Source organism: Urocampus carinirostris, chromosome 2 (genome assembly GCF_059441175.1).
Source record: "Urocampus carinirostris isolate Australia breed hairy pipefish chromosome 2, RoL_Ucar_1.0, whole genome shotgun sequence".
Taxonomy (NCBI): domain Eukaryota; kingdom Metazoa; phylum Chordata; class Actinopteri; order Syngnathiformes; family Syngnathidae; genus Urocampus; species Urocampus carinirostris.
The window spans coordinates 32,549,115-32,570,000 of record NC_142350.1 but is presented as its reverse complement, the minus strand read 5'-3'; the positions used below and the strand labels follow the sequence as shown (position 1 = coordinate 32,570,000).

Genomic DNA, 20,886 nt, shown 5'->3' with positions numbered 1-20,886 from the left:
GTTTGGTAGATTTACTGAAGAAGAATGATAAACAATTATTATGTAAATGTGCTGTATATCTGACAAAATATTTTACAGCACCTTCGGCTCTTGGAGTGACAGGGGATATCGTGTTTCAAGCTGTTCTCCTCAATCTGCAACATATGGTTAAATGAGCCATCTAGTTCCTGCACAGTCACCTTGATGGGACCCTGGAGGATACATAAAAATTTGATAAGACAATATTTGATATATGAGAGTCAATTTTGTAAAATGACAATCAAAAACAGAGATGATGCATACACCATTACAACCCAAATGCCAGCAGTTTTTAAAAATACTGTATGATACTTATAATAAAGTAACAGCAGAGCTGCCCAACATGGACGGTTATATCTCAGAACGTATGAAGAGAATATTCAGACTTGTGGAAAGTGGAAAGATGTTCTTAGAAAAAAACAAAACCGCACACCAAACCTGATGTTACTGCACGTTATTCTCTGACGGCACTAATGTATCATAAATCACCAAGAAAAAAATGCCAATACAAAAATAAGCATTGATGGATTTTTTGGGTAGCGAGGTAACCGGCTACGTTATCTGCCGCAGTTTTATTTTCATAGACTGGCCTCCGTTAATACTTATACGTGAAATGATTAACACATTATTACCGATTATATAATTTCCAATGATATTTTTGCACTAAACTACAAGAGGGAGCTCTAGGCCCGTGTTGATAATTTCTACCTTGCAGTTTCGTTACAAAACATGTCCTCCTAGCGTACATCATTCGCGCAAAAGTCACTAAAATGACTAGTCTCTCATTTTTGGGGGAATGAAGTAGAACAGTAAAGCACAGAGCATTTCCAACTTGTATAGAGAACACTTTTAAGCAAGTTGGAAATACTTATTTTGGCGAAATGACACCACCTTTTCTTACCCATCAGGAAACGAACGTTCAGAAGATAGGGCGTCATATTTCGCCACAGTATATATTTTCAACTCGAAGGATTTCTACACAAGGTGCAATTGCTCTGTGCTTTAATGTGCCATTATATTATAAGTCCGGGAAATACGGGTAGTTAAAAACAAAGAACCGTTCTAATGCTGTAGGCTTACAAAATCATGACATAACAAAATAAACAAATTTCAATTGTCTAAGCAGCAAATGGTCATAACTCACAACATATTTTTGAGTTCCCGAAGATGTGTAGTCTTGGCGTATCTCCAACTCCAAAACATTCCTTTTTCTGTTAAATGCAAAGCTGCCATAGAATTTTACCACAGCGCTCTGATCTCTGGTTATGAACAAGTTAAAATCACAACCGCAATAATTAAAGATCAAACAATACACAATCATTAGCGTCGGACAGAAGAAAATATACTCTCAAAACACAAAAGACTATAACTGATAGTAATATTCAAGGAAATTAGAATAAACTCATTGAAGTGCATAATTTTCAAATATTTCCAAACCACTTAAGATAACGTGACAGCACAGACCCGGGTCGCGGGCCACATGTTTGAAAGACGCAGATTAAAGGATACACCCATTGTTTGATCAGAGGGGAAATGTCCTTGCCAGAGACATTTGAAATAGATTTCAGGAAGGCGTGAGTGGATAGAAGCATCTGGCTCCACATGTGACTCTGGTACCTCTGTGATGAGGCTGTGCTAGCCAGACTCAAAAGCTTGTTGAAAACCTTAAGGGAAAATTAGACCAAAAAGAAGTCATCATTTTTTTGTTTTTCATATCGCCTTTTGTGCATGGATGTTGTGATTCATTTGCAGTTGGTGAGTTGAACGATCTGCAGGGGACATAATGTCTAAAAAAGCCAAAAGGAAATTAAAAAACAAAACATTGTATTCAGATTGCTTGTTTAGAGCCAGATAGCTGTTATGAGAACATCACAAAGAGGGCCCACCGGCTCAGCAGTTACGACCCGAAAGAAAAACACAACCCCTCACCTGCAGCATGAACTCCATGCTGATCCTGTTTTCAATCAGTCTCATCACCAAGTGAGCCTTACATTGGAACATTTTGTAGTACTCCCACGACAACGTGTGAGGGTGCTTGAGCGAGAAGTGAAGGTGGGGGGTCGGGCTGCAGTAAGAGAAAGGGCCGACATCACCGTGTGATTTCAAATTGTTTCATTTCCCCGTCTTCAGGAGAACACTTCATAATGATTGCAATCACAATATATTACTTGTCTTTTTCTTTTCCTCCGCTAAACGTTGGATGCAAAAGAACACCTCCCATTTTCAGTTCATACTCCACAATCTTGTCCAGCTCCTGTAACAAAATGAAAACAAAACATAAAATGTACGGTTGTCATTCCGTTTGTATGTGATGTCTGGATGCAATGCAACTCCAGCGTGTCCACAAAATGAATATTCTAGACAACATTGCATAATGTTAATGGGAAAATTAAATAAATTAAAAAACAAAAAGGATGGATCTTGTGTCCCTTCCTCCCTTAATGTGTATTTAATGATCTCGCTTTTCAAATTCACAGCTCTACATCCCTACCTAGAAATACTTGATCAATCTAAGACTTAGAGCGGTATTAAAACAGGTACCGTATATACCCGAATACCAGACTAAATCGCATATAAGCCAAAAACTTAAAACAGCTTTAAATAGACACATACTAAAAGAAGTACATACCCTAAATATTAATAAAACATGTACCAAAACAACAAGTATAAATGATAAGTAGAAAATGGAACAGCAATTTAAGTCTGAAATCCACACCAAATCGCACAATCCTACAGGTTACCAACAAATAGCATTAGCAAATATGGCATTTTACGTACTCTTGACTAGAAATGCTTTTTGCAACATGAAACATACAGCAGTATAAAACAGCTAACTAGAAAATTGAAGTTGATCCCTCTAATCATTATCTGCAATGCTTATCCTCAGAAGGGTCGCGGTGTGCCGGAGCCCATCCCAGGTATCTTCGTGCAGTGGGAAGGGGACACCTTGAACAACCAGTTCAGGGCACACAGAGACAGACAACTCACTCGCTAATTCACACTTAAGGACAATTTGGACCGGCCAATTAGCCTGACATGCATGTTTTTCGGAATGTGGGAGGAAACCGGAGCGCCCGTCGGAAATCCATGCAATCACGGGGAGGACATGCAAACTCTGCACAGGAAGGCTAGTAGCTTGATTTGATCCCATGACCTCAGAACTGTGATGCGGACACGCTAACCATTCACCCGCCACCAAGTCTGTATGTAATGCGGAAGGGATGCTAGGAGTTTGTCAAATTGAAGGAAAACTCAATCACTTGTATCCAAATATGATTGAAAATGGCTCCAGACCTAAGAAAAATACTAAATGAAAATTAAGTGGATACCTCTTTGATCCAGTGCCGATACTCGTTGACGCCAAAGGTCTTCTTCAGATACAGGCCAAAGATATAGCCCGAGATTCCCTTCAAAACCCACTCATCAGCCCTACAGAGGTACATAGCATGATAACATGATGTTTCATTTCACAAAAAATCCTGGCTCATAAATCAGGGTAGAGAAAATGTGCAAACTTGGCAAATTTGGCCTGACAATTGAATTATGTGGATACAGCTTTGTCTGTATTTGGGAATCACGACGAAAAAATATTAAATGGAGCTGTACTTTTGCTTTGTAAGATTGAACATGCAATAACCAAGACACATTACTAATACTTTAACTAATGTATTAAAAAACATTTAGTTAGGTTTGACTGCATTAGCCTACTTTTTGTTTAAATTAATCCAGTAAAAATTGGGTCTGTGGTTTGGAGATTTATGTACTTTTTTTTGTGAACAACCAGTTTTCTTAAAAATTGGGCCAAAAATTGTCTTTTGTCACCAGTAAAACCCACCAAATCTTTCTGCACTTGCTTTTAGATTTATATTGCTTTCTTTTTGAGTACAATGCAAACAAATGTCCAGTTCCGGTAGCAGATAATGTTGCTTATTTCAATTATTATCAGTTTGCACTTTTTAAAAAGTCAATTTCTATGTATTAATTTTATGTACATTTTACACTTTTTTCTGGCAAAATTTAAAATGTATTTATATATATATATATATATATATATATATATATATATTTTAAATGTAAAAAAGATCAAAATTCTTCTTTTCAAACTATATTTGTCTAATTTCAAAGTATATTTAAATGTGAATTATTTAAGTAAAATTAACACTTAAAAATATATCTTATTTCACCATTTATACTAAAATGTTTCTTAATAAAATCAAAAATATAGATGCAAAATGAGCAAAGGTATCTGAGTAAAACACAATTTTTTTGTCCTGGAAAAAACACAATTTTAAATTATTGTTTTTTTTACCCCACCAAATCTTTTACACTTTTTGCAGTGTGGCTTGCCAAACAGATTGTTGCCATTCAGAGTGGCATTGGAAAAAAAAAAAAAAAAAATCCTGAAAAACACAACCACATTGTACGCATCATCGCATTTCTTGGAGTGAAAGTAAATCTTTCTTACCATGACATCCTGGAAATGAAGCACCCAAAAAATTGTTGAGCCAAGGCTTGGGCAAGGCAACGACGTGTCAAAGGGGTCTGGTCGATGATCATGGAACTATGGAGAAGGTTGGTGCTGGATTGAGAAATAACAAACTACTGTTAAAAACTGATGAGAGGCAAGGGATATGCACAAACCTACCAGTAGCATGATAAACGATAATAAATGTGGATTCAAGTTTTTAATAAAAGCAAAAGTATTAATACTTTCAGTTTACCAGAAAATAGGATCACAATGCACACACAATAATACTTTGCTAAATGCTGTCTTTGCTGCAGTTTCAAAAATGAATTACACTTTGAGATCCTGCCTTATTTCATGTCAAGCATTGTAATTTATGTTAACACATCGCATGCTAACAGAGTAGACATAATTTGAATGTCACAATTTTCTTTGTCTGTTTTGAGGCTTTTTTCTGTTTCCATAGTAGTGCTGGTGGGCTTTTCTAGCAGCAAGCTTTGCAAATTCTTCAGTGGAAAAAATGTATGGGATCCTCCAAATTTTAATTGAACATCCATGCTCTAAGGCCTGGCTGGGAAGCTATTTCCCGGCTTCCCTGACTGCGATTTCACGCCTTCAAACGAATACTGTATCTTGTACACACCTGTCTGGCACAAGTCAATACCATGGAATAGGTAAGCTATTTCACTCATTTTTTTCTATTAACAATGTCCAACCTGCACATAACAATTCAGTGCAAAAAAACGACCACTGTGTTTGGACAGTCGAGAACAGCTGTCACGGAAAGCCAGTTGACTTCAGCTGGGAAACCATAACCAGCAGTCTTTTACTGTCCCCATGTGGTCAATACCAGTAAAGCATGAAGTATGTTGTCTCACTTTGTGCATTAAGCAACAAAGAAATGCAGTAAAACAATGTTGTCCTTACCTGAAGATACTCATGGATGCATAGGAAGACACTTGCACATAAGACTCGTCCACAAAAACGGTCTTAAAGCAGGCGTACGGGTAGCGACATGTGAGAATTTCTTCATAGAATTCGAAAATCTCGTGCAGGTATGACATGGAATGCTTCAAAAGTGGCAGCAGCTGAGGCAGGCAAAAGTGAGTCACCTGACGAGTACAATTAGTGTTAAAACGCTTAAAGATGAGCATCATTTGAGCAGTTCCTAGACACATGATTTCTTAAAGGGACAATGTTTTATTTAGCGCCTCCTAGTAAATGTAAATGGTCTGCATTTCTAAAGTGCTTTTTAAGTCAATGAAGACCTCCCAAAGCGCTTTACAATGTGCTTCACACTTACCCATTCACACACACGCACATACCGATAGTGGCGTTATCCATGCAAGGAAACTACCTGCTTATCGGGGGATTAGAGATTCAGTTCGATATATAACACGGACGGAGGAGCCGGGAATCCAACCTGCGACCTTTTGATCTAAAGACGAGTGTTTTACCTCCTCAGCATCTGCCGAGCCACATTGCAATAATTTCAAGTATTTTAAAGGACTTCACCAATAATTCCAACATGTTCCTCACCTTAAAAATCCAACAAAATTCAAGCATTTTGTGATAAATTAAATGAATAAATTCATTTACCTCACACGTATGTAAAATGGTACTCACGTACATGCTGTCTGCACTATGTTTGTTCACTGCTCAACAGACACCGCACAAAAACTGAAAACTCGTGCCAACACTACCTCATACGAATATAATGTTACTCAAGTCTTGTTCTTGCACATGTCGACTGCACTACGTTTAATGCTCAAATTGCACAATGTCTGACCATTTCCTTTTTTTGCACTATGATGTCTATGCTTGCACCAATGTATATGCGGACTATTTTTGCACCATGATGACTTTGCACCAAATGCAATATTGCACAACCGTTACGATACAACGTTATCACGACAACCCTGTATGTAACATCCCACATGCTGACATTGCTGTGTAAATACCATGTAAATTATAACTATAGCCTTATTCCCCTTGTTTTATAACATTATCTTCTCTGTTCCTTTATCTTCTTGCTCATACCCTCACTATGTGTAAAACTGGAGTGTCATGCCCAATTTCGTTGTCACAATATGTTAGCCCATTTGTAACAATGACAATAAAGGTATATTCTATTCTATTCTATTCTATTCATAAAGGAAATAAAAATAAAAAAATAAAAAAACAATCTTGATTTCTATAATAAAAATACATAACTATCTTATAAACAAGCACTTTTAAGAATACTTGTTGAGAGATTAGCATTTTTCACATAACATGAGCCTTGCCTAGAAGAAGCTGACATAAATGTCCGTCATCTTGTTGCTACAGGTAACAAAAAAACCCTCAAAAACGCTTTGCAAAAAAAAAAAAAAAAATTAAGTAAAATGGTGCTTTTTGGTTACTTTCGGTTACTACATGGATGGTTTGTATTGTTTCGTGTACTTTTTTGCACTAGCTAACAGTTGTGCTACAACATACAGCAATATCTAGTGACCAAATAATACACACGGTCCCTTTAAAAGAGACAATTCTGGGGGGGAAAAATGTCCATCATCTGACTTTAAAGTGTGAATTCTAATAAAAAATAGTTATTATTTTGACTATTTAATAACATTTAAGTGAGACTTTTTTTACTCTTTACTGATCGGGGCGGCAGTAGCTCAGGAGGTAGGGCGATCGTTTTAGGATTAAGGGATCCCAGTTCGAATCCCGGCTTGTCCGTGTTACATGTCGAAGTGTCCTTGGGTAAGACATTGAACCCCCAATTACCCCCAATAAGCAGGTTAGCGCCTTACATGGCAGCACAGATCACAGCCGCTATTGGGAAATGTGAAGCACAATGTAAAGCGCTTTGGGAAGTCATTGACTTGAAAAGCGCTATATAAATGCAGATCATTTCATTTCATTTTTAAAAAATCTTCAGTACGTATTACGTAACTATTTTTCTCATTTTAAGTATTATTGCCTTACTTAACTGAAAAACAGATAAAACTAGCGAAATAAGAAAGCTTCTTAAAATAGGCAAATTTATCAGATAATTGCTAAGAGAAGGTTTGAGTGATGTGTCATCTTCTTCCAAAAGACTTAAAAAGAAGATACATTTAAGAGCAAATAAAAAAATTTCTGACCCTACTGTGCTCTCGCACAGGTTTTGCCTTCGTGCTCATTTGACCCTTTATTAGATTCTGTACTTTCTATCGTCAGCATTAGAAGCTACAGTAACTACAGTAACTTCACCAATAAGGCACTAGCATTATTGTACCTATTTTTTCCTCTTTTCAGTTTTTATTATGTGTTTAACTTGCACTATGTTTGTTCACTGCTCAACAGACACCGCACAAAAACTGAAAACTCGTGCCAACACTACCTCATACGAATATAATGTTACTCAAGTCTTGTTCTTGCACATGTCGACTGCACTACGTTTAATGCTCAAATTGCACAATGTCTGACCATTTCCTTTTTTTGCACTATGATGTCTATGCTTGCACCAATGTATATGCGGACTATTTTTGCACCATGATGACTTTGCACCAAATGCAATATTGCACAACCGTTACGATACAACGTTATCACGTCAACCCTGTATGTAACATCCCACATGCTGACATTGTTGTGTAAATACCATGTAAATTATAACTATAGCCTTATTCCCCTTGTTTTATAACATTATCTTCTCTGTTCCTTTATCTTCTTGCTCATACCCTCACTATGTGTAAAACTGGAGTGTCATGCCCAATTTCGTTGTCACAATATGTTAGCCCATTTGTAACAATGACAATAAAGGTATATTCTATTCTATTCTATTCTATTCTAACTTATCCTGTCAGTAAATGTTTAATCCTATTGCAAACAATGTTCATTACGTTGTTATAAATGACAATAAAGACTATTGCATTCTACAGATATTGATGCGGCTGTTAGCATAAGCAGTTAATGATTTTTTTTGTGCCTGTCCCTCTTCAGGACATATTTTGGGGTTGGAGTTTGCTCATCCATGGGGAAAAGATAGCACTGGGTTCCATGGTTGCCAGTAGCAGGAGAATCCTCCTTATCTGACTCCAATATAGCACCTTCTTCATCATCTGGTCACCATTTTTACCGTGAAGTTCCTCATAATGACAGTGTTATTCAAGTGAAATTTAATAATAGAAATTCTGTAAATGAATAAATTCAAACAACATTTGTGCTTTTTCTTTGTATCAAAATACATGTTTGTTTATTTTTTAAATTTCCCTAAAGATGGTCGATTTTTTTCCCCAAACTCACCTCATGCATGTATGGGTCAACCAGGATTTCAAAAGGCCCGACAGCCATGGAAATGTTGGGGGCTGCGGTGGGGATAGACAGCACATAATGGAAGGTTTTTTTTCTCATGTCGTGCGTGTAGACTGTCTCTACGAGGTCACCACATGACACTGCCACCATGGAAGAATCGATGGTAAACTCCAGTTTCCAGGTGCACAGCTCCGAGTAGGAGTCCACACAAGGGAACCAGAACCTTGACACAGGGTAAGGTAAGAAATATTTAATTTGTGACTTAAAAAAACAAACAAAAAACGTTGTTCTCTGCATCAATCAAGTTATTTCATGAATTTTGGAGCAAGAAACAAATGTTTCATTTTGAGGGTGATGAATTACTTGAAGCTTTTGGAGGATTCTGCCGCAAGAGATTACTTGGGCTCCAGGGACAAGGCCGCTTCAATTACCCATATTCTCCTCACTATTGCCTTTTATCAGCTACTCTCCTAATACAATGCAATTGCCTGACAGAAACCTTTATTGAAAGTGTCCATTTACCATTTGAAGCAATTAAAGATTGCACACTGAGATAAACTTCTACCTCTACGAATGAAATGTTTCTTTAACTGAAGTCCAACAAGCTTAATAATCGAATTTACCAAGTTGACAGTTGCAGGTTTTTTTCACCGTTTGGCTGGGGATGCGACCTATACTCCGTTTTCCCCCTCTTCTAAATGATGCATTTTTTTGGGCTGGTGCGATTTATACTACCAAAAATACATTACGTGCATAGTGTCACAAACCTGCAGTCAGGTTTCCGTTTCTCTGTAGCTTGCCTCTCTATCACTTCCCAAGCACTCTTGTATCAGTCTTGTTATTTCAGTGTACCGAACCCGTGTCTGCCCATCCGGATCACAGGTAGCGCCTGATGAACTCTTGGACTATCGCCTTTGCTGATTGGGTTAATTGGCATACCGACCCCTCACCAGCATCTTGGACTATGATTTTTGCCTCGCTACCAGACTTTCTGTGCGCCGAACCCAGTCACTGCACTAACATGTGTTTCTGCACTGTGCTTCCAAACCACCCGAGTGTTTTTTCCCCTTTATTTATCATAATACTATTTATATGATTTGTCATAATATTTTTTCAGCCAACTAAAGAACAAATGTAAGGAAAATGAACCATGGAAATAAAGGTGTGGCATGAGTCAATCCTACCACCAACAGCAGCTGTGTACCAGTTAAGACAAACTCCATCGACATATAAAAAGGGAAAAATACCGAGTGGAATTGTGGTGTCCATAGGAGAACACGTGAGCCCCTTTCTCTGCCATGGTGCCTTCAACGTCATGGATAACAAAATGCAGACCTCCTTTGGGCTGGTCCAGGGAAAACTCAATGTACACCTTCAACAAATGTGACTCTGGAGGGAAAAACAAAACACTGTATGAGCAGTTGAATCAGAATTAAAACACCATTTTGTGGGCCAAATTAAAATAAGTCATTATTACAACTAATGGAATTATCTCAAGAAAAACATTTTAAAATTCATCCTACAGATAGTAATCCCCCTATTTCGCTTCTGGGATAAAAAGCCGCCACTAAAATGAAAATTTTACCCAAAATAAATTACTTATCTTCAATGAACCCTCTGATTCTAATCGCTAGACTCTGCTTCAATAAAATTTCTACTGGAATAAAAAAAAGAAAAAAATCTACTCTCAAGGAAATGTCAGACTGTTTCCAAGCGCCTAATTTTATGTATTACTATAAAGCTAACCTACTACAATATCTTGTTTTACGGGCAAAACCAGACTGACATATTACTTGTTGGTTAGATTTTACTTTTTCAAAAAGGGAATACAGCACCAAGGTAAGCTCCAGCAACCGGCTCTCGGCAAGTTATCGCCGACAACAAGAAAAGGTTTCCAAAAAGTATATGTTTCTTTTGAACAAAGATAGAATACTTTTACCCATTATTAAATGGGAAAAAAACCTTTGTATATCCCGAAGCAAGATTTTTATGATCCGAATTTGAAAAAATACGTTCAACATTACAAAATACACTGATTCAAAATTATTCGCAATAGAAAACTACATAGAAAATATATTACTCAATATATGATCAAGAAAATTGATTATCCAAATCAATTTTGTAGTGTCTACAAAATAGTCCTGACACGTCATGTTTTATGGTTGTATCAAGGACTTGTAGACTAGATCTAGAAAAGATCTACCTTCTCCTGGGTTGGAAAGTTCCTATTTCTATTCCATTTTGTGATTTGTCTACAATTGATATAGCAAAGAAAATCATTCCTAGTAGCCCTCGCTGTGGTTTATCTGATAGGAGAACAATACAATTGTATTTACTTTTTGCTGTACTGGTTTCTTTTAGAACATTATAACGTTGCGTGTTTATATATCATTTCATTTTGTATTTCAAGAAGTAGTTTAACTTAAAATGTAAAAAAAAAATACAAAACCTATCTGCCAGCACATTTTCCTCAGAAAGATTATGATTCTGCTTTTGCTACATTTTTCTTAATTATAGGTCATGGGTCGAGGAGCAGAAAGGCAACACAAACAGGTTACCAAATATTTTAAGGTTAAATTCATTCTGGAGATGAACAACTACATTGCCAAAGCCAGATGGTATAAACTACTATGGCGCTCTCTTGTGGCCATTCTATGATTGTGCAAAAAGTTTCCTTGCATCCACGGCTGTTTTCTTATATCCCCAATATAAGTATGTTTAAGAAGTACGTATTTACACTGGTTTAGAAGACCTGACAAATGTATTATCAATGTAAATGTATTCAGAATATTCTAAGAAAATAAGTGGAGGGGATGATGAACTTTAGTCATACAGTCTGGTTTTGTCTCGATTGCCTCACCATCTCCCTGTTTCCAGAGTTCAGATGGGACCTTGATGACCAACTCTCCGTGTCCTGCATCTGGGTCCACAGCACTCACTGCCGCAGTATAGGCACTCGAGAAATAATTCAGGTTCCTTCTGTCAAAAATCAATCACATATTTCATTTCATTCCTTTAAAATGGATGAACGTTTAGCATACAGTCATGTAACATAAAAAATGAATGTGATGATTTGATTAAAAACACACTCCTTGTATCTGAGTAAAAGTCCGAATGAGATTGTGAATTTAACATTGTTTTTCTGAGTTGCATATTTGTTTGTGCTGTCATAAAATCTAATCTGATTATTTTGAGTCACATAATACTACTTTCACAGAATTTCTGAAATATGGTCAATAATTCCTATTCACTGAAAAAGGAGTGTGAACACTCATAGGCCAAAGTGATGCTTGACATATACAAAAGAAGTGCATAAACGTGGGTGTGTGTGTGTGTGTTGGGGGGGGGTTAAAGTCCATAGCACGGAGGTGTCAAACTCATTTAGCTCGGGGGCCAGATGATAGAAAAACCTCAGGTGGGCCGGACTAGTAAATCAATCGCATAAAAAGTGTGCCTTAGCAGGAGGGCTGGCTTTATATTCAAAAGCTTGCAATTAATTTAGGATTAGGATAAGATTTGATAATAAAACAATTAGTGAGGGATTTTTTTCATCAAAATATTTGTTTTCCTTTACTAAGATTTAATCCATTGTGGTGTTCATTAACTGTGCATTCGCAAAAAAAAAAAAAAAAAAAAAAGAAACTAATGGAATTCATTTCCACTAGTATAATTTACTAAGGGAAACTCATGCAGGCTGGACAATGACAAACATAGCATACAAAAACCAACTGAAATGATTGATTAAATAATTTAAACATGGTTATGTTTTATGAAAATATGTACTTAAATACGGGGACTCTGCTTTTAGACTTTATATCTATTGTAGAAAGGAGCTAAAGCTTCTTTAACCCCTTAACATTCCTGTAGCACTCGCCTAAAATCCTAATCCAAGACCTAACCAGAGTAAAATGAATGCGTTGTGTTGACAATTTGGAGAAAATGGATGGTTTTGGTCTCTTTTTAAGGTAATACTCTAAAGTTATGTCCCAAACTGAAATAATAGTTTGGGGGTATCTTGTTTCAGACTGATTGTGATGTTTCTGTGAGGTGTATATTTTAAAATGATCATATCTTGGATCACGAGAGTTTAATGATACTTCCTGGCATGACGTATTTGCGTGACTGGTCACATCGTACGGACACATATTTGTATTTTTAAAAGTCCGGTGTGCCGTTGGAACGTTAAGGGGTTAAACTTCTCCAAAGACACATAGGCGCTATTCTTTTAATTACTTTGTAGTTTTTCTCTTAAACAGCACGTCCGTGTCTTATTTTCTAAGCATTATCAACCGGATGGGTTACTTAAACATTCTCAGATTGATTAATGATAGTCAGCTAATAGAGCTACGGCAAAATCCGGTGGACATATTCAAAACCGCAAGTCATTGCGTGACGCGATAAAGCTCATTTTTGTCTTGTGCTTCTCTTAATATTGTTGTCTAACGAGGCAGATAAAATGATGTGTCGGGCCACATTTGGCCCATGAGTCTGAAACAGGTGCTCTAGTGCAGTGTTTTTCAACCTTTTTTTGACACAAGGCAAACTTATTTTCATGAAGAAAATTTGAGGCACTCTCTTTGAAAATGTTTAAAGATGAATTGCCAGTACCAGTTTCATGTTGTTGATTTTATTACTTAAATTATCATGTTGCCAAAATGACAGTGTAAAGTATAGGTATAAGCACTTTGGTACACTGAAAGGACTGTTGTAAAGGGCTGAGTAAATAAAGTACTGTACAGTTAACATTAAACTTTTTTATCATCATTTGTGGTCACCGTGGGTCAGGAGGTCAATTTATTTATTCATTTTGGTTAATAATTTGTCTGTGACTTGGGATCGTATTATATTTTTTGGTTTGAACAAATTTATTGACACTAAAAACAGAAAACAATCATGACAATCTCAACAGCAATTAAGCACATTCACAATATTATATTACAATATTACGTTTTTAACAGCAAACACAAAGTGAGGTTTGAACAAACCTACTCGAAAATCAAACATATTCACAATTTCATTATATAACATCTTTGTTAGTGTCAATAGATCCGTCCAGGCCAAAGTCGATTGTCCTCGGTCTGAACAAATCCACTGACACCAACAGCAGCAAAACACAGCCATCAAGCATATTCACAATTTTTTTATATTTGACAATATGACGTGACGTATTATATGTTTCATCTGTTTTCAAGTTTAGCTATATTTTATGCCGTTTTCCTCATGTTGAGGTTCTTAAGTTTTTCCTTCATGTAGGTTTTAGATCAGGGGATGGTTTTATAATAGTCTGTGGTTTGCAATAATCTGTGGTCTGTGCAGCCTTTGTGATTGAGGGCTATGCAAATAAACATGACTTGACTTTTTTTAGAAAACAAACTAAAAATTAGTAAAAATGATTATCTAGTAATATAAAATATGATTTAATACATTCTAACTTTTTTTCAATCTTTTTGGTGAGATACTTAAATTATGATTTTTACTTTATAACATCTCATCTCATTAGCCGTACCGCTTATCCTCATTAGGGTCGCGGGGGGGGCTGGAGCCCATCCCAGCCATCTTCGGGCAGTGGGGAGGGGACACCCTGAACTGGTTGCCAGCCAATCGCAGGGCACACAGGGACAGACAACTCATTCGCTCATTCATACCTAGTGACAATTTGGACCGGCCAATTCACCTGAAATGCATGTTTTTGGAATGTGGGAGGAAACCGGAGTGCCCGGAGGAAACCCACGCAAGCACAGGGAGAACATACAAACTCCGCACAGAAAGTCTGGAGCTGGATTTGAACCCACGACAGGTTCCCATGACATGAACTGTGCCGCACAAGCGCTAACCACTGCACCGCCGTGCTGCCCACTTTATAACATTTATTTAGTTATTTTCTGTTGGTTAATGGATATTTGTACCGGTTATGTCTCATGTTCAGAGAATTACTTTAAAAAAAGAGAAAGTAAATGCTGCCACCTACCGGTACGGATGAATGTTACAGCAAGGCGGTCAATGGCAAAAAGCTATGTTTTTTTAAAATACTAATAAAATACTAATAAAATAATAGTCAAGTCAAGTTATATTTATTTGTATAGCCCTTTATCACAAAAAGTCTCAAAGGGCTGCACAGGGCAGGAACAACAACAAAATAACTAGTAATATAAAACATAAGCTATAAAACATTTTTGTAGGAAGGGGAATATTTTAAGCAAAATATGGAAAATGTAAAAATGTAACTTGGTTTAGAATCCAAATGCCAAATATGATCATATCATTGATAATATTGTAATGTAAAGTTCATACTCAGGTCAAGAACTAAAAGGGAGTTCGATAACTAGCCAAGAGTAAAAGCCATCTAAATAGCGGTTCAAGGTTTGTATGGGTGCTTGTAATCCTTAAAAATTTTGATGTTTTGTTTTTTTCCAAGGATTGAAATGACTTGAATCTTGAAGTAAATGCTTGATATCGTTGGCATGAATAAAATTGGGCAATTTGCTGTGGCACACTAGACAAGGTCTCAGAGCACACTAGTGTGCCCCGGCACACTGGTTTAAAAACATTGCTCTAGTGCAATGTTGTGTCCAGCCCAAGTAAGAATCAAACAGACACAGAAGCAAATTTAACAGTGGTGCACATACTCTATCTGTACTGATATATTTAAGCCTAAAATCAAAACGCTTGCAACAAGGTGGCGCAATTGCTCATTTTGTATCGAACTATCACCTAGATCACAGGTGTCAAAGAGGCGGCCCGCAGGCCAGATCAGGCCCGCTAAGGGATTGAACCCGACCCGCGAGACAACACTCAGAGAAGCGCAAGAGAAAAACAAGCTGCAGGTTGAAATATGTCAACTTGATGTCGCCAAAGCCAGGTGCCTCTCACAAAGACACTGTACTTGCATTTCTTTCTCTCTCTACCTCTCTCTCTCTTTTTCTCTCTCTTCCACTCCTTTTCTCCTACTCTGTCTCTTTCACTCTCTGTGTCTCTCTTTTTCTCTTCCGTTGTTGCTCTTTGTCTCTTTCTCTTTCTGTGTCTTTTAACCTCTTTAGCTCTAACTTCCTTTTTTCCTTTTCTCTTTCTGTCTTCATACCCTTTGCACTTTCTTTTCTCTTTTCTCTCCTTCTGTCTTTCTATTTCTCCTTGGATTTCTTTCTTCCTCTCCCTTTCTTTCCCCCCCTCTCATGACTTTTTATCTTTTGTTTCTCACGCTCTCTCCCTCTCTCTCTCTTGCTTTCTTTGTCCTGCCCTCTCTCATTTTCCTATCTCTTATTTCTTATTCTCTCTTTTTCTTTCTCTTTAATCTACTAGTCCGGCCCCCGACAGAATGTTTGTTCTATCGTGTGGCCCCCGAGTTAAAATGAGTTTGACACCCCTGACCTAGATTGAGCAGCACTGTATTTGACACAGTACAACGCGGCAATTAGGGATTAATATGAAATTAACACAAAAAATAACTGTTCAAATTACTTTAAAATAAATAGAAGAATGGGACGTCATGTACTTACTGTTTGGACTCACTGTGACACACTTCCAAAGTTGGGTCATTGTAAATGAATGGAGCTTCAAGATCATTGATTCGAACCCTGTAGATTCGACACTGTTTACTGTTCAACTTGATGCGGTTAAGATTGGGGACTGTCGGAAAAATGGTCAGCTCAACATAGCCCTGCAAAAAGCCCCCCAAAAAAGAGTGAAGAAAAGAGTTATTTTTAAATCAGTCATTACGAATTGTGCCTTCAGGTGTTATATTTACTCTATATCACAGGTGTCAAACAGGCGGCCCGCGGGCCAGATCAGGCCCGCTAAGGGATTGAATCCGGCCCGCGAGACAACACTCAGAGAAGCGCAATAGAAAAACAAGCTGCAGGTTGAAATATGTCAACTTGATGTTGCCAAAGCCAGGTGCCTCTCACAAAGACACTGTACTTGTATTTATTTCTTTCTCTCTGTCTCTCTCTCTCTCTCTTCCTCACTTTTTCTCCCATTCTCTGTCTCTTTCACTCTCTGTGTCTCTCTTTCTCTCTTCCTTTCTTTCTCTTTCTCTCTCTGTGTCTTTTTAACTTATTTTGCTCTAACTTCATTTTTTCCTTTTCTCTATTTTCTCTTTCTCTCTTCCTACCCTTCACACTTTCTTTTCTCTTTTCTTTACTTCTGTCTTTCTATTTCTCTTTGGATTTCTTTCTTCCTCTCTCTTTCTTTCCCCCTCTCTCACGACTTCTCTTTTTATCTCTTTTGTTTCTCACGCTCTCTCCCTCTCTCTCGTTCTTTGTCCCACCCTCTCTCTTATTTTCCCTCCCTCTTTCTCTTATTTCTTTATCTCTCTTTTTCTTTCTCTTTAATTCACTAGTCCGGCCCCAGACAGAATGTTTGTTCTATCGTGTGGCCCCCGAGTTAAAATGAGTTTGACACCCCTGCTCTATATCAACACGTTACATTGGGTATTTATGTATTCTATTTCTTTTACTTTACTATTATTTTATTTTCCTTATAGGATACTGCTGTAAGTGTTAATCTCCCTACAGGGATGAATGAAGTATCTATCGATCTATCTATATTTGTCAAGATTCCAATCGAGGACAACAGAATAAGAGATTGTTATTGAATGCTTTTTATGAAAGTTAACAACATAAGCACAAATAGGGTCCTAGCAATAATCTAAAAGAAATAATGTAATTAGTGTATGTTTGCAGTAATCACTCACGCGTTGTTTTTTCTTTTTCTGTTAATGCTGTATTAGGGTTCACCCTAAAATTAATGAATGTTCAATTATTTCAAGTCACAGGGTGAGGCCAAAGTATGAAAAATTCGTAATTTATGAGCAATAAAACATGGTGAGGTTTTTTCCTAAATAAAGCATAGAACAATGGAATTTCAAGACATCATATTCCATTGCAAGTTTTGCATGTATGATTAGAATAAGAATTGTCTTTACTATGATTAATAACATTGTAGTGAACATTGTTTACAAAGAGATTAGATGTGGACCCCCAGGATAAACATGTAATAAAGACTGCAAAAAGAAAAATAAGATTAAAAATAAGAATGTTACGGTGAATAGACAAAAATATGTGCTTTTAGACTGGCCTGAGTTGTTAGTGCATAACAACAATGGTGCAATGACCTTTGGCAACAACTCCAACAAGAAATGAGATGTAAATAGCACTTTTCTATACATAGGACAGATATATACTGTAGTTATTCAGTGCTGTGCATTTGTTTAGGGTGGTGATGGCTCTGGTGAAGAAACTGTCGCTGAGTTGTTAGTATAATACCACAATACATTTTTATATAACCTATTCCTCGCGAGCCAGATATTGGTCCTTTCATGAGATTATATGGATCTGAGATAAAATCGTTTTTCACGCAAATTTCATGTATGTTCCAATTCTTTTAAGTGCAGAGTAGAGTTATAGGAATACATAGCAAATGTATACTATATTAAACGGTCTGATCCAGTATATTCAGAGCATACTCCCCATTACAGTTTAGAGTCAAGGGGTCAGACCAACATACCTCGTTTTGGCTGTATGTTACTAATGAATCCTTTGTATGAAGGTTCATTAAACAATTTAGTTTCAATCTTGAGACGCTTTATGTTAAAAACCCACAAAAGAAAAAGTTTACATCCAGAAATTCCAGCCAAGCACAGAAAGCAATTAGATTGAGCGGTCGGGGTGGGAAGAACTATGCACACAGCACAATCCTCTCTGCCTAGCACCGTCTGCACCGAAGGTAAATATACGGCAGAATTCTTCTTTGCAGTATTTTGTGACATTTTTACAAAACAATTCAGCTTGCACCTTGTTTTGAAGCCATTATTTATGGAAAAAAATGAAGGTCAAGATTACCCTTAACGATCTTAAGCAATTGTGGAAGGGAGACAAGTTTAGAGTGGTATATTTGTTGATATAGGACACAAGCTCTGGCATTTTTCTTATTACCTAAATTGTATCAAATCATGTAACGTCACACCATAGAATAAATGGGCTGGAAAATTCAATTTGGTCTGCAGAGCGTGTTTGTGTATTTTTGTCTTAAAATATACTGCATGGTATGGCTCTCTGAAAGAAAAAATGATGGATCAAAAAGGTTCCCAACCATTGATATAAAAGTATATATAGTATTCTACTTACAATGACAGATTTTCTTTGGAAGTTGATATTGTTGATGCAAACAACCTGGTGGGTCGTAAAAGAAAATACATGATGGTATTACACACCAATTAACAATGAACCGCGCATCTTTAACAACAGTGCGCTTTAGTCAAAATAATGAATTGTATTCATGCAAACAAAGATAAAATACTTATAATTTAAAAGGCCGTGGACTCTCAAATCCTTTATCCCTTTTTTTGTTCATCTTCGCTTCGGAGTCAGATGTTCGAAGCCAGTTGAACTTCGTCTCATTATTTGCGTGTTGTAAGTGTGCACGGAAAAGTCAACATTTACCTGGGGAGAGTAAAAAGATAAGCCCCTAAAGAAACAATAATACAAAACTTTTGGATGCATTCAGTCCGGAAAGTCAACAGCTTCCTGCAAAGCGCGTCTCAATAAACTCAATGCAATGCTAGTAAATGCAAAAACATGAGTTGCGACTGAAAAGGTGCATCATATTTCGGAATGTTTACCTTACGTCGTTGCGCATGACTTGAAAGGTTCAGGTTTCTCCTGGTATATTGCAATCGACCGCTGCACTTTTTCATTCAGAAATGTGAATTTATCACTGATAATCTTCTCAAAATCACAAGGCAAAATTCATTTCGCGGCGATGGGGACAGCCTTCAGCACCGGAAGTCGTGTGGCAATTTCGACTGAACAGACCAGGAGGCGGTGTTTACCTTTAGAATGCCACAGCGCCCTCTGGTGTACTGGAGTGTGCATAAGAGCTTATAGTTTTTCCGACCACAAACAAGAATTAAGGAAAAAATCTACCGTCTGTGAAGAAAAACTAAAAAACTATCAAATTTGTATTGTGACTCAAACCATGTGAACACTTATAAATTGATTAATAAATGACTGTTATAAAGATATAAGTCATGATATTAAGTTGAAATGATTTATAAAATAAGCGTTATTTAAGAGACTGCTGCAAGTTTTTGGTTTCAAACTTTATCACCTCTTTATTTTCAGGTCATTTGTTCATTTTGTGATGTGATGTTTGTTACAACATGCTCACAAATAAATCAATTTATGGGAAAATTGTAAGTGGTCGCATATACCGAATTTTTCATCTACATTGGAATAATACATTTTTAATCAATATTTATTAACTTCATAGACCAGATTCTTACAAAATGTTTAATTCACTGTAAGTAAGTCGCTAAAGATCTATCTTAGCTAATCCAAGTTCCACAATTTAATTATTATCTTAGTTTGTAAGCAGTTGCCATTGAAACACAAACTAAAGTTTGCTTTGGCAACAAAACATTTGGTCGGTATGTTTCAAATTTGTTTAGCCTATTGGAAAACTTTGTTAGGATTCAGAAAACACCATCCTCCAGAGGGCGTCAGAAGGTAGATGACCGAGAGATCTGCAGACCTGCATCCCTTTACCCCCACCTCATTAGGGACCCTGTATGTAATGCCTGTACAGACAGCAGAAGTTGATGGATTGTTGCCTTCCATGTTGATGTGCCTGTTTGCGCTTGTTTCCTGATATCCTGTACCTTGGGTTAGTCCAGACAGTGTTTTTCTGTTGTCATAATTTTCTACCCCACTCCCACTTACAAAGTGCTTTTTGTTAATTCCCTCTGTCGGCCAATAAACTGATCACTCTGCTGTTGTCTGGTTGCAGGTTCACCTTCGTAAAACATAACACGATATCTCAAGGCGTTCCATTATGTTTGGGTCAGGTTTATGGTTCCCCAAAAACCTTCTGTCATAAGCATCACTGAAATGAGTGGGATCATCTGTCACTTTAGATAGATTACCCACAATGTGCATTAAAGCATAAGTCAAACCAGGGTTTGATGGACCTGCACTGGTTTGCCCTTAGCTTTTTAAATATGATCATTTCAGTAGAATATGAGGTAAAAGGCAAAACCCAGCTCTTTATATACATCCCTTTGTGAATATTGCCTCCTAACTCATACTCCACAAACACAAAATTTGTGTTTAGGCTAGTAGATGCACATTCAA

The 20,886-nt window shown here is 37.1% G+C and overlaps 1 protein-coding gene and 1 long non-coding RNA gene across 3 annotated transcripts in view; one reads left to right on the top strand and one right to left on the bottom strand.

The window, feature by feature from the left end:
* The window catches only part of taf2 (TAF2 RNA polymerase II, TATA box binding protein (TBP)-associated factor), a 39,297-nt gene extending 19,734 nt beyond the window's left edge, over nucleotides 1-19,563 (bottom strand). Inside the window, exons 1-15 of the mRNA XM_088326218.1 lie at nucleotides 19,377-19,563; nucleotides 19,059-19,197; nucleotides 18,883-18,937; nucleotides 16,255-16,415; nucleotides 11,622-11,740; nucleotides 10,009-10,150; nucleotides 8,753-8,984; nucleotides 5,411-5,595; nucleotides 4,484-4,597; nucleotides 3,348-3,447; nucleotides 2,187-2,272; nucleotides 1,948-2,083; nucleotides 1,528-1,682; nucleotides 1,163-1,277; nucleotides 82-191 (exon numbers count right to left, since the gene is read on the bottom strand). Coding sequence (XP_088182344.1) covers nucleotides 82-191; nucleotides 1,163-1,277; nucleotides 1,528-1,682; nucleotides 1,948-2,083; nucleotides 2,187-2,272; nucleotides 3,348-3,447; nucleotides 4,484-4,597; nucleotides 5,411-5,595; nucleotides 8,753-8,984; nucleotides 10,009-10,150; nucleotides 11,622-11,740; nucleotides 16,255-16,415; nucleotides 18,883-18,937; nucleotides 19,059-19,108 — 1,760 coding nt within the window. The 5' untranslated portion in view covers nucleotides 19,109-19,197; nucleotides 19,377-19,563. The remainder of the gene's footprint in view (nucleotides 1-81; nucleotides 192-1,162; nucleotides 1,278-1,527; nucleotides 1,683-1,947; nucleotides 2,084-2,186; nucleotides 2,273-3,347; nucleotides 3,448-4,483; nucleotides 4,598-5,410; nucleotides 5,596-8,752; nucleotides 8,985-10,008; nucleotides 10,151-11,621; nucleotides 11,741-16,254; nucleotides 16,416-18,882; nucleotides 18,938-19,058; nucleotides 19,198-19,376) is intronic.
* On the top strand, nucleotides 5,052-10,634 carry LOC148371669 (uncharacterized). 2 transcript variants are annotated; one of them, XR_015849478.1, is made up of 3 exons: nucleotides 5,052-5,157; nucleotides 8,874-9,000; nucleotides 9,879-10,634. It is a non-coding gene; the product is annotated as an uncharacterized LOC148371669 (long non-coding RNA). The 2 variants fall into 2 exon arrangements; XR_015849479.1 differs by lacking the exon at nucleotides 9,879-10,634 and adding an exon at nucleotides 9,112-9,482.
* Nucleotides 19,564-20,886: the final 1,323 nt, after the last annotated feature.